This window comes from Fistularia commersonii, chromosome 2 (assembly GCF_037954325.1).
Source record: "Fistularia commersonii isolate RoL2024-O1a breed Wild chromosome 2, RoL_Fcom_v1.0, whole genome shotgun sequence".
NCBI lineage: Eukaryota > Metazoa > Chordata > Actinopteri > Syngnathiformes > Fistulariidae > Fistularia > Fistularia commersonii.
Genome location: NC_141285.1, coordinates 10,039,426 through 10,056,595, shown reverse-complemented (window position 1 = coordinate 10,056,595; position 17,170 = coordinate 10,039,426). Strand labels below are relative to the sequence as shown.

At 41.1% G+C, this 17,170-nt stretch overlaps 1 protein-coding gene across 1 annotated transcript; it reads right to left on the bottom strand.

The window, feature by feature from the left end:
* Nucleotides 1-183: 183 nt before the first annotated feature.
* Nucleotides 184-16,948, bottom strand: nid1a (nidogen 1a). The gene is made up of 20 exons (XM_086166622.1): nucleotides 16,652-16,948; nucleotides 14,606-14,908; nucleotides 14,303-14,529; nucleotides 13,871-14,175; nucleotides 13,588-13,728; nucleotides 12,256-12,507; nucleotides 11,788-11,988; nucleotides 11,198-11,431; nucleotides 10,269-10,406; nucleotides 9,591-9,719; nucleotides 8,296-8,439; nucleotides 7,802-7,921; nucleotides 6,790-7,017; nucleotides 6,533-6,705; nucleotides 4,938-5,064; nucleotides 4,636-4,807; nucleotides 3,595-3,752; nucleotides 3,395-3,518; nucleotides 2,343-2,455; nucleotides 184-770 (listed from the first exon to the last, which is right to left on the bottom strand). The coding sequence occupies exons 1-20, from the start codon at nucleotides 16,853-16,855 to the stop codon at nucleotides 640-642; spliced, it is 3,624 nt and encodes a 1,207-aa protein (XP_086022748.1). The 5' UTR covers nucleotides 16,856-16,948; the 3' UTR covers nucleotides 184-639.
* Between the last annotated feature and the right edge of the window lie 222 nt (nucleotides 16,949-17,170).

Below are 17,170 nucleotides of genomic sequence, written 5' to 3'. Positions count from 1 at the left end.
AAAAAAAAACAATGAGTAAATAAACATTTCAGGCAGATAAGTATTTACTAAGTTTATCAAAACTTAAACGTGCTCTCAACACATGCCAAATTGTAAAATCCTGCTGTAGTAGTAGCAGCATCCCGCTACCACAAGATGGCACAGTTCTAGTATCGTTTCGGCCAAAGACACAGCAGACGAACATGTTCGAAAAACTGTTTATTCATTTCTTGCTCAGCATGTAAATTCATCTCACCAGCTTGCACAGAACCTTTAGAAAGCCCCATTTATCTAAAAATCCCTCTATGAGCTTACCTCATCCAAACACACAGTAGCCCGCCTGAGATGATTTCATGCATTGCAGAAATGAATTTCACATTAAATTATTCATCCCTTGAGTTTTAATATCAGTTTTTGTGCACATGGGGGAAATGGTCAACATGATAGTGTTTATATTTACAGTTCTGTAAGACAATGTTTTATAAAGGCAATGGGCGATGTAAAAAGAAAGATACGTTTAACACTGAGCAAAAAAGGCACAGTAAGTTCACCTCCGGTTTCAATGGCATTTTCAGCAGCTACAGTTTAGTAATGCTGAGTGGCTCCTAATTTGTGGTAAGACATCTGATCAGTGTCCTCATAGAACACAGCTTCCTCACTTCAGTACCCCCTGTCTCTCTCTACGCAATTCACCCTGCCCACATTATCGGGGCATTTGCAGGAGCGGCCAGTTGGTGTTGCTAAACACAGGTGAGTGCAGCCCCCGTTGTTCACAGCACAGTAGTTTTGTCCTGGTGGAAAGAAGGGGAAAAAAAGTCACATAAACACTTTTATGACCAAGTCACAGTGGCCATAAATAGCAGGAAAACAGCCTCTTGATCGTTTGCTCAACGGACGTATACAGGACGGTCTCAGAAAATTAGAATATTGTGATAAAAGTTCTTTATCTTCTGTAATGCAATTAAAAAAACAAAAATTACGTTTTCATGATATTTCAATATTTTGAGATAGGATTTTTGAGTTTACTCAAGATGTAAGCCATAATCAGCAATATTAAAATAATAAAAGGCTTGCAATATTTCAGTTGATTTGTAATGAATCCAGAATGTATGACATTTTTGTTTTTGTAATTGCATCACAGAAGATAAAGAACTTTATCACAATATTCTAATTTTCCGAGACAGTCCTGCATATGGAAAAACAAACAAAAAAAAAAAAAAACATAGCAAATCTCCAGATGTTGGAGGCCCTCTGCCTGCTCTCCCCATTCCCTAGCTTTATGTGTGCAGTCTTATCTTGGGCGGATGAGGCCGGGTGTGCATTTGGCTTAGAAATTTTAGTCACCTTTCCAATCTAAGATGAGTTCTAGCTGCAGAACCCCTCTGTTCACATCACAGAGTGGACTTCTGATTTTTATGGTTGGAATTTATACTCAGAATGGTCACAGAACTCCCGGAGGTCTTTATACTGGGCTCCAGTTCCACTGCTGTGCCGAAGGGTAAAGCAGGGAATGATGAGCATGACTTCAAGGGTCACACCATCTGTATTTACAGCTCCGTGGTAGAGCCACGACACAAAGATGACTCCAGAGGGGTGCCTTAATAGACTTTGATGGTATCCTTCACCTTATTTTAGTAATATCACCTTTTTACTGTTACTGTAAGATTGAAAAGTGGATGCTCGTTTGTGTGCAATAGGGAGCCCTACACTCAACGCCTGCTTGTTTAAGCAGTTAAGTTTGCAGACGCAACTGGTAGATTTCCTTCATCAAAAGCCCTAAATTATACATGCAAACACCTACAAAGCAACTGTAAGCACAGACTCTTATTTATACACGGACCATGCTATGATCTAATAACAATAAAAAGTGTTTGGAGCTGCAATATCGTGACCAACTAAATCAGGAGAGGGTTCTGTGAAAAAATCCCTTCAGCAAGGTATTAATTTGAAATAAAAAAAAAATCCTCAATATCTTCTATTAACCATTAAGACATGTGTTAAAAAACACATTTGTACAGTAGAAAATAAACCACTTTTAAGCCATTTTCTAAAATGAGGTCAGATTAGTTGTTTTATGCTTTACTCCATTCTGAGACCATCATTGCCTGGAAGAGATTATTTTAAAAGTATTTTATCTGTGTTTATGCTAAAGCTGTGTCAATGGCAAACATTTTTGTCAACTTTTGGTTATTATCAGGACCGAGGTTTAAAAAGTAAATCTGTGGAGGTGAAAATAAGATTAACTTATTTTGGATGAGACCTTGAAAATGCTATTTTTCAAGAGTACCCTTAACATAGCCATTATATGGATGATGTCAAAATTAGTATATAGTGTTTTGAAACCTTTAGATTGGCACTTTTACCTGACGGACACTGGGAATAAACTGTCGTGATCCCATACAACTTTGTGCGTTTCTGGGGATGAAACTCATCCGACTCCTTGCCAGTATAGCGGTCCACTGCAATCACAGCATCCCTGTTGTAAACAGAATAAGAGTTTAGCATATAATAAGTTAAGGAACATTAGTATTCTACCTCTGGATTTTGTCTTAAGCCTTTCAAGAATGAGTTCCGGGTAGGTATTAGTTGTTAATGAAACAGTTTTATTGTACCCGAGAGTGTTAAAGTACATGCCTCCCCCAACCACCTCTAAACCTTTCCTTGCAAGGCAGCAGACCAGGCAGGATCAGAGAGAGGCCCTGGGCAGGTCACTGAGAGACGCTGAGCCGGAGAAATTACAAGCAGCTGCCACTTTTTAGATGCCTCCTCACCCAACACACAAATAGAGACCCAACCCCCACCTACTTCACACTGGCCAACATACAGAATCAACTGCATGTGAAGAAAGCTGGACAGTTTCAAGCTGTCCGGCTTTCTTCAAGGCCCTGCTATTCTGTGAAAGGCTGAACTCTGTGGACATTTTTGACCTCTGACCTACCCTCTCCTACCTCTATCTTGACAGATCTTCTTTAAACCATAGATAATTGCTGCATTATGTTCTTACTGCCTTGGGTTTAAATTTGTGCTTCATTCCAATGTGCAAGCTTTATCTGTGTCAAAATGAAACCTCCCGTCATGATGGAAACATTTGAAGAAAATATGTACTTGGAGATAAAACAAAAATGTACATCAATGTCCATTTCATTTTTTCAAGGGAATTACAAACAAACATTTTTAGTTCCAGTTAATTCTCCTAAGGACCTAAAAGCATTTGGTTTCTTCACTCCCACTGTGGCCTAAAGGAAGATTATATAATCACCCCAATAGTATAGTGAAAAGAAATACACTAAACCTGCAAAGTAGTAGGTAGCAGTAAGACTATGACAAAAGATATACAAAAAAATAACCTATCTTGTCTTCTGCAGTCAAATGCATTTTTATATAAACAATCAACAATGCAAATATTTGAACAAACCTCCTCCAGTCTGTGTAGTAGATGTTCTTCCCAAAAGACGTGATTCCAAATGGGTACTGAATTCCATCCGTGACCTGCTGGCGGACTCCCCTGCTAGGATTCAGACACTCCATTTTATGCGTGCCTGCGAGCAAGAGATTACAGTTAGTCCTAATCACAAAGCAGGCATCAATCCTTGAGGTCTTCTCTCCACAACCAACCTGCATCCGCCCAGCAAAGCAAAGAGCTCTGAGGGTCAAAGGTTAGGCCATTTGGAAGGCCCAGATCATCCTTCACCAGTACTCTTCGGTTGGATCCGTCCATGTAGGAGGTCTCAATCTTTGGGGCATCTCGGTTCCAGTCAGCCCAGTACAAATTACTGTTGGCAAGTTAAGAAAGCGGTCAGTCTTCTTTGTTATATAGTGGAGGTGGTGAGGAATGGGTCAGTGTGGGGTTTTGAGTCATAAAAATGAACTAAATGGTCCTAAAATGTTCTTTACATATTAGATCTATATGCCTTCTCATTAACTGCATGAAAAAGACACAGCTGGCCATTATTTAAGTCAGAGATATTTGAAGAGTGGCGTGGCTTCCCTTTGGCCCTTTGAAATAAACAATACTCCCAACACCCTGATTTGTTTACTTGTTTAGTTTCATTAACTTCCTGGATACCAGACATGGGTTGTTTTCCGTATCTCAAGAAGGTGTTTCCATGGCATGTTTAAATAATCAAATAATAACTCATGAAGCTTAGTATTTTATGACTAATTTCCAGATCATCGTCTTCATAGCCCATTTAGTGACAACTTCTGTTTTTTTGCTACTTTTCAGGTTAATTTCGGCTCATTTTTAAATAGTTGTCTCACTCTTGTAGGAGTTTATCTCTCTCCTGTCACCAGAATAATAATCAACCGAGTTGATACCGTCAAAGTTGAATCTTTTAGTATTTTACAAATCCTGTGAAAGATACTAAATTGATCATAACTGTAACTGGTAGAAATAGTCATATACTCTCTAGCCATCAGGTATTTTCTGGCGAACCATGGACTATACATTCAAGCTGCTCCACATGAGCTCCGACCATGAGTTATAATATAGTTTCATGCTCATTCAATTGCTCTCCAATGTAAGCGCTCTCTTAGCAGCGCCATTTCACACTGTGCAAACATCTGGTGAAATTTTTTTCTCCAAAAATTGGACGCTGCATTGATATTCTGTTCTAGTGATTAGAAATGGCCGGAAAAAAAGCGAATAGTACATACCCATTGGGGGGGTCAGCAATAATAGCTCGAGGATTGACAAGCCCAGAGTCAATAACAACACGTCTTTGAGAGCCATCAAGAGAGGCTACTTCAATGCAATCCTTCATAGAATCCGTCCAGAACATGGTACGGCCCAGGTGGTCAATGGCAATACCTTCTGGGCTCTCCAGGTCTTTGACAAGAACAATACATACATTTATATATCAGGGTCTTTTTGTGCTGTGTCAAGATTAATTCCCCGAGTACGACAGTAAATCATGCACGTGTCCGCTACGGGTGGCTGTTGAGGTAAGGGTGGGTACCTGATCGAATGACTGCTACAGGCTCTCCACCCTGGATGTTGGCTTTGCTGATGGATGGAGAGGTGATTTCTGTCCAGTAGACCATTTTGTCCACACAGTCGTAGGCTACTCCGATGATGACTTTCTCCTGTGGGGAGGTCAGCAACCGATAATCTTTGAAGTGAACTGTGCTGAGGCAGCACTTTAGGACGTAAACATGAAGCAGATGTGTATTTTGGCATTTAGTCTAGACATGTATCTAAACAAACAGTCATCCAGCAAGCATGAGCTTGGCCAGACATTGGGCCAGCTGGGGTTGAAATGAATGTTAACAGAAATGCAGATTTCAAAATAAAGGCGGTGAACCGATGTAAGTAATTACAGTAAATGTCACCATGTGCATCCCATAAAGAGCAAGTTGAGAGTGCTTGCAGCCGACAGGGACGCGCAAGGCTTTTTTTTTTTAAGCAACAGTCAAGCAATATCTTTTGAATCATCCAAATAAAATATTTTGAGTGGCTGAAATTTTAGGGTGGCATTCTACAATTCATTAATATCCAACTGGATGTAATATTTCTTGTAATCTAACTAACTATTAAAATGTATTTGATAACATTTTTGACCAACTCTTTAGGCATTTTTTTTTCCTTATTTGCAGTCTTCTAGCAGTAGGAATTTTCAGGTCAAAACAGGCAAGCTCAAGCCTGTCACATGCCTGAAATGTATTTAAGCCCCCAAATCCAACTGAGTAATCACTAGCAGCCAATCAAATTGACTACAATTATTTAATCATTCAGTTTTTTCTCCTTTGCATATCAGCAGCTTATATTCAAATTTAGCATTTCAAGCTTGGCAGATTTATTCGAATGCTGTCCGGCAGACATGTATGACAATGTCAGTTGGAGTTGAGTTACTGTTTAAAGTATCGTTTTTTGAACTAACCAGTTATTGTTAAGTTAAAAAGTGCTATATCTCTTCTAAATTTCTTTCATCACATCACAAAAGAAGGCCTGTTAACTCCGGTCATTTTGAAGGCAATTTCCTGCTCATTTTTCAGTGATTACGCAGGGATTCTTCTTGTGACTTGAATGTAAATCGCTTGCAAATGGATACACAACAATTTTTGAAAATGACATACATTTGTGAGGAGAAACACAAATGTTGAAAATAATCAAACCAAATTGTAAAGAATGACTTTTCAGTAACAGCTCCACTTTGACAACCCTATCACTTGAAAAGCTCAAGACACTAGAAGCGAATTTACTCAAGTAAGAAGATGATGGAGTTTATGTTTCCCAAAGCAAAAATGTATGCATCCTGTTACTGCCTTTCACATCTTATCTCCTACCGCTGGTCAAGTTCTTGACACTCTGCTTTGGAAGAATTTAGAATTGCTGAACTGCCAGCTGTATTACAAAGAGTAGTGTGAGGACTTGGAGGTGTTGTAACTGTTATAAAAAAAGATTATTTTCCTGTTCATGTTTCAAAAATGAACACTGCAATGGATAAAATAATTTTAAAAAATATTAGGCAATTAATCAAATACATGGTGAGGATGGGATACGTATAATAGAATTTCTGATCCGTATAATAGAATTATATTTGGAGAAACCTACTGGCAGATGAAGAACAGGCTTTGCATCATTTTGCTTCATATCATAACCCTCAAGTGGGATGTGCTCAATTCTCCCACTCTGGGCAAACAACAGGTGTGTTCCCGGAGGTAAGGGGTGAAGACCAGGGTTGGGTGTAGGTCCAACGGGTGGGGGGATCCCACTGTGGTCCATGCCTAATGGACAAAACCTAAAAAATCAGGGATCTTGCAGTGGGAAAAATCCTGTCTCCTATCCCTTACATATTTGTGTGTACTCACACAGTGGTCGACCCTCTGGCCCAGTGCGAGTCCCTGGGATCTCCTGTCCGTTACGGTCCACACACCAGCAGTATCCTGTACTGCCATGACACTGCATGGGTTCGTACAAACCATTGTCATCACACGATGGAATGTATTGTCCGACGGAGGGCCGTGGACCCCTTGGTCCGCTCTCGGTCACCGCAAGGAGACTGTCCCTGTGGCTCTCACACCGTGTTTTTGACCTTTCTGAAGAAAATTAAACAAGTTTATGAATAAATGGAGATTCCCGGGGACACTGTCACAGACCGGTAAACTTCACACATTCTTCATTAAAAATGAGTCTCTTCTACTTTCATTCAGAAAGGCCATTAAATGATTTTGACCAGAAATGTATTTCAAACAGAAAAAAGGAAAATGGAAAAAAGAAAAGACTCTCTGGATAAAATAAGCAATGGCTCAATTAAAAAATAGTATATTTTTCTATTACCTAGTGGATACACGACTAGTTCAACAAATCCAGTGATGGAAAGTACATTTCCTCAAGTACATGTTCAGATGCTTGTGGTTGACCTTGCAGTTTCAATTTTATACTACTCTATTCACTACAATTCAGAAAGAAATGCTGCATTTTCTATTTTACTTTTATACGTCGATGCTTCATCTTTTATGCAACAAAATAACATCTTACACAAAATGAAAGATTTTGATTGCCTTTCCGTTGAATCCTTTAAGTATATTGCAATTTGTATGCAAGCTGCTAAACAAAGTTGAGTTCCATGATACACTTATGTATTATATAATGTATCATATATGATATATAAAAGGCAATGTCTCCACATTTACAACTATTTTAAAAAAAAGTTAAAATACATCATGTTTATAACAGAATCTAAGTAGCCCACCCACCATGGTAGAAAACTATTAGTGATCTTCTATGACAAAAAAAAAAAAAATCACTGGATAGACTAAACGCTGGTTGGTTAGAGCTATGGTTTTGCAAGTCAGAGAGATCAAATTCCAAAAGACCTACCTGGAGAGCAGTGGAAACCATCGCCATAGTAACCTGGCCTGCACTGGCAGGTAAAGGATCCTTGAGTGTTATAACACACAGAGTCTGCATGACACCTGCCAGCCTCGCACTCATCTATGTCTTCAAGTGAGAAAAAAGAGAGGGTAATTGAGGACACAGAAATATGTTCTAGAAAACTTGTTATCGTTTTCTTTCAAGGTTTGGGCTCTATAACAATAGTCTTGGGTAGGTCTGTAGCCAAAACTGTCCTCTGAGTGCAGAAATTCAAGCAAAGACATCGATAGAGCGGAAACTATGAATGAGGGATCCTGGGGAGCAGCCAAAACAACTACACACAGACTCTGGATCCACAAATGAAATTCACATCTGTTTTCCATGTTTCACTGCTTAGTTGCTGCAGATGTATTACGCAACTAGTCTCACCTCCCCCAGTTTTTCAGCAGATGGTGAACAATTCAAGTCCATGTAGTGGATTTGTGTGCAGTACACAGTACCTTGGCAGACTCTCCCATCTCCTATGAACCCTGGCAGGCAAGAGCAGATATAGGAGGAGCCTCCGGTGTAGCTGCACTGAGCTCGCTCAGGAATGTCACAGTTGTGGGTGCCTTCCTCACAGGGGTCCACAATTCGACTCACCTCTGAGGAGAGGAGGACCAGATAAATGCGCATGTTTGGTTCAGACCACTTTCCTTGTTTACATTTGGGTAAGTGTTTTGGTGTAACATAAGAGAAAAGTAACACATTCCTCTGATGACATTTCATTTTGCTATGGCCCAGTAATAAAAGATACAAGGTTCTATAGTATCACACACTCATGTCATTGCCTGTGCTACACTGTGCTCAGTGAGCAGATCACAAGTCATCCAACTATGTGAGTAAAAAAAATACACACATGTATATATATATATATATATATATATGTATACATATGTGTGTGTGCATGTATATATGTATAAATGTGGACGTGTGGACGTGTGTGTGTGTATGTATGTGTGCGTGTGTGCGCTCACATGCAGGTGTGTGTATAAAATAAGAGTTTTTATGATATTTATTTTTATTCTTATTCACGGAACATTCTTCAGTGTTAGTCTTTAACAATGCCCCCTTTCTTGTTTTTATGATGATATTCTTTTACATGTTCCCGTGACTGTTTTATAACCAATTTTGCTGCTGTTATAATTTTGTCTAGGACCATAAAATAATTACGGTAAATACAAAAAAGTTATACATTACATTTTAATTGGTAAATAAGATCTACCATCCACACATTTGAAATGATTTTTTAGACACCAAAGGCAAAGCAAGCAGAGTAATAATTAAGTGTGAAATAGGAAAGTACACAAGATAAAGATGACTAATCTGCTCTTGAGAATGTAGAACATGCTTTCATTAGTCCTTTCAAAAAAAAAACGAATGATTTCAGAATATTTTGTGTGTTGAGGGAGCTCAACTGATGAAAAAGGATCCTGTTTGTTTAAGCTTTGCCAGCAAGTACAGACATCAAATAAAAGCTGAAACAATTTCACATTTTCTCTTACGATAACACGCTGATGGGAACCAAAGAACAGAAACATTTGTTTTCTTAGAAAGGGCTGGATTTGAAATTTGGGACATTATCTAAGTGCTGAAATCATGCTTGTGCACAAGGTTGGTTAGTTATCAGATGTGTTTTATTGCACACTGACTTTTCAGTGTGATATGAGCAAGCCCGTTATCAAACTTTATATTTGTTTGTCCAATCGCATGCATCCCTATGTAATTTTACTTGGATTTTACGACCAGCACTTGCCGATGCAGGTGTCCCCATCACTGGTGAAGTGATATCCATCTTCACATTCGCAGCGGAAGGTCCCCGGCTGGTTGTTACAGATGGCATGGGAACCACAGATCTGAGGATTTTCCCTGCACTCATCAATGTCTGATGAAGATAAGAGACAATTATAATTTGTTAATAAATGACATACTGGACTGAAGGAGTTTGGACCTCTTATATCTGGATTTGCCATATCAGTGTCTTTCATTATCTGATGCCTGGAGATGAGATAGAAGGCTTTAATTAGATTTCTTAATTACAAATGTTTCAAGATAGCATCTGTCTGAAATACATCCTTCCTCTATGTGCCCTGGAGCACTTCCTGACTCTTTACAGCTTTGGCCATATAGGCCAAGGGCTGGGAGTGAGGATCACGTTGTATATGTTAACTTTGTCTTTGAGCATTAAATACTCTGTTTACAATGTGGGACCCCCTCCCCCCTCCCCAACACCACCACCAATTTGTGAGATCGTCCGGTTCCCCAGGAAGTAAGGCTGTAAGAAGTTTCAAGAGTCTCTTAATTAAAAGATGCTTCTGAACAGATGAGGAAACTGCTTGATTATACTGCAGGAAAAAAGAGGCAGTTGCACCTCCCTTATTTCCACATAGAATGAATGCGGATATCTCTGCTAGTACTGCGTTAAAAGTCATACCATAACATGTGCGTCCATCCCCATTAAAGCCAGTAGCACATTGGCAGGTGAACTGGGTTCCCTCTCCAGCTCTGCAGACAGCGTTGGTGTCACAGCCGTGTCTTCCCGTGAAACACGGGTTCTCCTCTGGTGTTCCTCCTGATAGAAAAGTTATATCACTTGTTGTTGTTGGCCGATTTAAAGGACGTCTCAAGTCTGTACTAAAAGCCTGAGAAAAGTCAGGCCAAATCTCAAGTAAGTCACGAACTATGGGATTTGAGATCAAAACAGTTTTCAAGTTTTCATTACACATAGGACTGTCTCAGAAAATTCGAATATTGTGATAAAAGTTCTTTATCTTCTGTAATGCAATTAAAAAAAGACAAAAATTACTTTTTCATGATATTCTAATATTTTGAGATGGGATTTTTGAGTTTTCTTAAGATGTAAGTCATAATCAGCAATATAAAAATAATAAAAGGCTTGCAATATTTCAGTTGATTTGTAATGAATCCAGAATGTATGACATTTTTGTTTTTGTAATTGCATTACAGAAGATAAAGAACTTTATCACAATATTCAAATTTTCTGAGACAGTCCTGTATGTACCGGTACTGCCCTGCCAACATTTAAAGCCAACATAGCAAAAAAACTATCTTTCTTATCTTTTCTAATGTTACTTGTTGATCAGCTCCTATGACCAACATAAGCGACTCAAGGTTAAGAGCCATTGGTCAATTTAGTGTTTTATTTGTCAATTCAACTCTAAATTCATCAATTATGTGATTCCAGTTCACGTCGCAGGAACCCAGTCCTTTATTTTTAGGGACAATGATATTGAAATTTAAGTCAAGAACAATGTATCCTAATCAGGATGTTATATGATGTGATCAAGGAAGGAAGCAAACTCGGGTCAAAAAAGGAAGACAAAATAATGCCTATGACCTCACCGTTGACGTCCCCAATCTTGTTGGTCATGGCAAACCGGATGAGTTCATTATTGGCATCATACATGACGAAGACTTGATCAACACTGAGCATCTGGGTGGGTTTCATGTCTCTTAAAGTCTCGTCATGCTGGCAACTCTGAAACGAGATGGTCTGCCGCCACTGGTAGGTCCTGGTCTCAGTGGAGCCATCGGGGAAGCTAATGACATAATCCCGAGTGGAGGAGGAAGTGATCACTGAAAGACACGATCGTCAGGAAGGGAAGAAACGAGCTCAGATTGGACAGAAAATCGCATCAAATGAAAAGACATGATGATATGAAACATGCCTGAGTCTAAATATACTGCTCAAAAAAATAAAGGGAACACTTGAACAAAACAATGTAACTCCAAGTCAATCACACTTCTGTGAAATCATAGTGTCCACTCAGGAAGTGTGATTTTGTTGTCAGCAAATTCAACTGTGTAAAGAGCAAAGTATTTCATAAGAATATTTCATTCATTTAGATCTAGGATGTGTTTTTTAAGTGTTCCCTTTATTTTTTTGAGCAGTGTATATTTAATGTGCTGCTTTGTTTATTGTGGAATCTTACAGTTGTTGGTATACTGATAGATCTCAGAGTACGGTTCAATCTGTACAGTGGAGCCACGAGGCACCTCAGGGACCTGACCCTCCAGGGTGCTGCTCACCACCAGGTGATCATGCTCATCGATCCCTTTGAACTCCTGCCTGATGGTCAGCTTCTCATTCCCGGGCAGAAAAGTCACCTCAGCCTGACGTGTGAACTCCCCCCCTGCGGAGGACAGAAAGATGTTAAGTCTGATCCTCTGGCCTCAGAGGAACTTTAGTCACCGTCGGCTGTGTTAGCTGAACTAATGTACGGGGATTCCAGCAGGCCAGAGAGCAGCTGTATGACAAATTTCTCACAACAGCAGCTGTATGGCAAACCGCTCACAGAGTGATCGACATTCGTGCGTTTGCATGTGTCATTGTTATTTTTCACATCGAGCAAATCACAGGAGAGCTAATGTTGATGCTGTTGTGAAGCTCTTTTCCTCACCAATAATGCTGAAGCCGTTCTTGAAACCGGGTCGCTGCAGAGCAAACGCCCATCCAATCACACTACCCAGGCCTGACAGAGGCTGCAGCGAAGGGCCAAGAGTGTAGGGGATATCGCTGATCGCTACATAGGAGCGGCCGTCATTAACCACCACATACGAGTGGAGATCGTTGCTGTTTAACTCCACTGGAGCGGGAGAATTGCCCACATAAACTTTTCCATGCACTTTCCCATTCATCCTTTGAGGCTTTCCTGCAAAGACAAGCAAGGGCGAAGATTGCACAAAGTATGTACACATTTAGATTTACACATTTCTAGAGCCTAGTAAGGGTATTTGTAGAAACCTTTGAAACATTAGAAGGGACGAGCAAAAATAATCACACCTACATTTCGTACATTAAATGCTAGTCAAATGTATAGCAGTGCAATGTATGCAGCTATGAGTCAGTGTTCACATTTCTGCTGAGAAAGACCTGGAAGAATTATTTTGTCCTGGTAAGATTGAGCAATCGTGTATCAGATGACTGGATCCAAAGAGGATACACAATCTTCTAACCTTTGTTTGATGAAAATATAACTTGATAATACAAAACTTTTTTTTACATTTGGGAAACAATTAAATTATGATTTCATGAACGTTACCAGATATACAGAACATTTTCTGGCTGAACAGAAAGCCCAAACATTCTGGCCCAAGAAGATGTCCTTGCTGGCCTGGAAACCATACTGAGCTACAACCATGTTGGGCTAAAAACAAATTTTTACTCCCCCGATCTGTCTGGTTCCTTCACATTTTCTCAAGATTTCCAACAGTTTGGGAAATCCTGAAGCAATCTAAAACAATCCCTCACAAGCAAGGCAGTTTACATCCAAGTACTAGCCAACAGACACTTGAGGAGCGCAGTTGCTTGACACTGCAGTTTTTTTTCTTGTTGTATACATGAAATGGCGGCTACCGTCAAAGTTGTTTGAACCAGAGTGATTTATATTCTCAAAATTATAAACCTAACCCCACTTAAAGCACACTTAAAGCTTTGCACAGAAGAAATATCCCTTGACTTTGTTTTTTTTTGCCACTTACTACCAACATGTTATTTACATTTTTGTCCAAGTGTCAGTGCTACATCATCCTACATTCCTTTACTCTAACTGGTGGACTAGCCTTTTTCTTCCAAAGTAGTCTTTAAGCCTGGGAATCTGAAATGAGGAGCCACGCCACAAGCCAGAAGAAGCCACTTTGGCAATGTGGGTCTACCAGTTAATAGGCAATGGGTCACGAGATTCCGGATGTAGTATTCACGACTGCACAGCGCGCTCTGAATGTGATCATACCTTCTGCCACACATTGAATCCCATTGCCATAGAAGCCTGGCCTGCAACTGCAGCAGTATCCACTGAAGTGGTCCCTGCAGTCAGAAAACTGGGAACACTTATTTCTGTTGTTTGCACATGTCCCGAGGTTGTAGGAGAACACTAAAACATAGATAACACACACAGTAAGCATAGGATCGGAAAGCGTCAATTGATACTGTGATATTTTAGCTATGACGCCACAGGCAAGTGTGAAGAACAAACGCGCCCTGCGGCTTCTGAGTTGAACACTGTGAGGACTCACCGTCTATATTTATATCAGTGTCGTCCACCACCACCACTTCTGGGTTCTGAGGCTGGTTCGGCTGGTACTGAACCGGCTGAACATTGATCTGGTCCCCGTCTGTCTTATACGGAGGGTACTCCACGTGCTGTTCATCGGTGTACGATGACCTCTGTGAATCTGTGGCTTCCTCATCGCCATTTGGAGCCCCCTGGTGAGCGCTTTCTGTGGGCAGGTCAGTGACCTCGCCCGGAGCCACATTGGTAAAATAAGGAGAAGTTCCAATCTCATACACCCAGATGCCAGGGAGTCCAGAATTAGTTTGCCTGTCAGGGCAAAAACAATTTAGTTTGAAAATGGACTTTCCATTTCCATTGCTACTATAATGCTATCGAGACTACAACGCCAGTTAGGAAATGCTACCCAATTGAAGACAGACATTGATTTGCTTACTCTGCTAGGGCCCGTACAGAGTTCTCATCATCACTGGTGGTGCGGTAGTATGGTCCCTGACTGGAAAATAGGAAACCCTGGACCAAACCCTTACTGAAGCCAGCTTGCAAAATCACGCTACTGTCCCTCACTGGCGTGGTGTAGAATTGTATTCCATCCCTTACATACAGGACAATGGCATATGTAGCACTCTCCATGGACGCGAGAACCAGTTGGAAAGTGTTTCTCTGTGAAATAACACATAACAAACATGTAAATAACTCCTATGAACTTGCACAGTCCTAAACGCGATGTGAAGCTCACCCTTTTATCGATTCCATCCCCTCTGGTCTGAGGTTCATTGGTGGCGACGTCTACCCAGGTGATGACCACAGCATGGGTGGGAGTGACTTCATTGTCTTCTGGGAAGGCTCTGTTAATGTGCTGAGCTGCCTGACTCAGAATTTGTGGACTGTTTTCTTGGCGGAAGTAAACTTTCCCAACACCGTCGCTCGTGTCTAAATCCCCTTGCAGACCGGCGATCATGCCGAACGGCGGGGGAAATTTGCCAAGATAGGCTGACTCGGGTTTCGGCTCCGCCGTGGCAACGAAACCATTGGTGTTTATCTGAAATGACAGAGCTTGTGATGGGGATCGAATGAACTAACACGGTTGTAAATCTGGGGTGACTTTATTTGGAGTATCTAGAGCAACACACGGGGAACTGGTTCACAGCAGAGACAAACCCCGTCCGGTCTGACCCACTTTGATCCTTATTCCACTCATTACACTAACAATCCAAATCAGCTGCAGTGTTGAACAGGAGCTCTAATGAACAAACAAGATGCCTTTTAACACACTTTAACAGAATCACATGCGAGGCACAGGAAAAAAACAAAACAAAACCTGGGTTCACGTGAAAGTGAGGCACACACAGAGCACATGGGGCTCCTCTACTTCCTGAAAACAAGAGCACTTTTCCATGCTCGGGCCACAGCTCTTCCTGTCCTTGCCCCCGACGAGCAGCCCTAGGGAGCCCGAAGATTGCACACTAATGTTCATTACAGAAACTTCCTGTTGCAATGCAAGTTAAAGCTCAGAAACAGTTTATCTGATCCTGCAGACACAAATGGTGGTACCTGAGAATGACAGCGTGTGATGTAATAGGCTTTGCACGCCTCACCCTTTAAAATGATCAGACAAAAACAAGTCGAGCACTTTGGAAAGAACGTCTGTTCCCCTACGGGGCACAGACAGTCCAGGGCCGAGCGGAGCAGACTGTCTCATAACCTATTAAAAACATCTTGACTCCAGTAGAGAAATGTGTGTGCGGTGGGTGTCGTAGGGGTAATTTAGATTTGTTTAGCTGTTGAGAAGAAAGACCCTCAGACTGTTAGTTATTATAAGAACTCATGCTTCTCACCCAATCTCAGACTTATGTTAACCACAACTTGTCATCACCTCAGACAACTCTGCTGCTGTGATGACCTCAGGCATGTTCTCTCTACCGGAGCCATGAGTTTTTCCACAAATTAAAGATGAAATTGACGGATGACTTGAAAAAAACAACAAACTGTTAGTTAGTTATGTTCTTACACCAGAAGCCGGCTCATAAATACAAAACAGCTCTTAGGTTCGTGGTGTATTCTTCCATTTCAATGAGTAACAACTTGTGTATGTAATTACTATCTAATAGCTTACTCACATGCGTTCCAATTAAAACACAGATGCAGCACTTTTCTTTGAAAAGCAGAATAAAGGGTTGCTTGTCTGTCCAAGACAATGGTGCAGCTTTCATACAAATGTTTCCTAATGCCACTTTTCATGACATTCTACTGCTTCTCATTACAACAGCAAAATATCAACACATTATACAAAAGTATCGACGAGAAAGTGCACGATTTCCCATCTTGGATACAAACCACAGCCTACCGATTGAAAGTTAACAATTCCCCGGACAAGTTTGCAAACCTCCGTGATCTCAAAGTTATGTTAAGAGCGTGCACATTTAGGGATGGTTTGCAAATAAGGCTCCTGAAGTACCCTGCTTTTTCTGGCAGGCAGTAAAATGATAACCTCAGGGGGACAGTGTAAGAATGTGTGGATACATGCATTCCACACAATCCAACGAAGTCCTTGTGATAAGTAGAACAATATTGACAATGACCAAAAACGAGGGATGTCGGCGGGGTCATACCCGGCCCCGGGTGTATTTTGCAACATTATCTATACGTTGTTTAAGGTTTAAACTTCTGAGCCCGTTGCGTTTGTGCGCAATTGCGCAAGGTCGATGGAGAGTCGACCCCAACCACTATCACGATCACGTTGAAAAAGTGACCACATCTGAGTGGAATATAGAGCCAAACTTACAAATATCTCGTTGAATTTGCCATCATAAAACAGCAAGGGCTGATCCAGGTCAAGGCGGTGCGTCCGGTCATTCCCCGGTTCCAACGAAAGGTCTCCTGCGCTCGGACCGAAGGAGAAAAGCTCACCGCGGTTTACGCCGCGCGCCGACGCCGCAAAGCCTAGAAAAGTCGCACAGACGAGCCAGCCTCGCTCCAGCAAACCCATCGCTCGTGTTTCAGAAGCAGCAGAGCGATCCGGTGGTCGGGTCGGAGGAGAACCGCTGACGGAAGTTCAGGGAGAGTTTGAACGAATCTGGGCGGAGTTGAGTAAAGAGGGGCGCCGAGAATTGCTTTCATAAAGCGACCAACACTCGGAAAGGAAATGAGAGGTGGCTTACACTTTTCTCCCCCCCTTTGCTCTCCAATCACGGTCCTGAAGTCATTCAAGGTTGGCATGTTCAAAGGATCTGCGCTTTTTGGCAAGGGTGCAACTAAACATAAAACAAAATAGAAACTCCAACAACACAAGAGTCTAGACTCT

What these genes read in the sequence shown, in the direction of transcription:
- nid1a (XM_086166622.1), bottom strand. Translation starts at nt 16,855, where the DNA reads ATGGGTTTGCTGGAGCGAGGCTGGCTCGTCTGTGCGACTTTTCTAGGC. An exon ending in GGATGGACGCACATGTTATG is followed by an intron (nt 9,720 to 10,268) that starts GTATGACTTTTA and finishes TATCTTCATCAG; the next exon opens with ACATTGATGAGTGCAGGGAA. An exon ending in AGATGGGAGAGTCTGCCAAG is followed by an intron (nt 7,922 to 8,295) that starts GTACTGTGTACT and finishes TCTCACTTGAAG; the next exon opens with ACATAGATGAGTGCGAGGCT.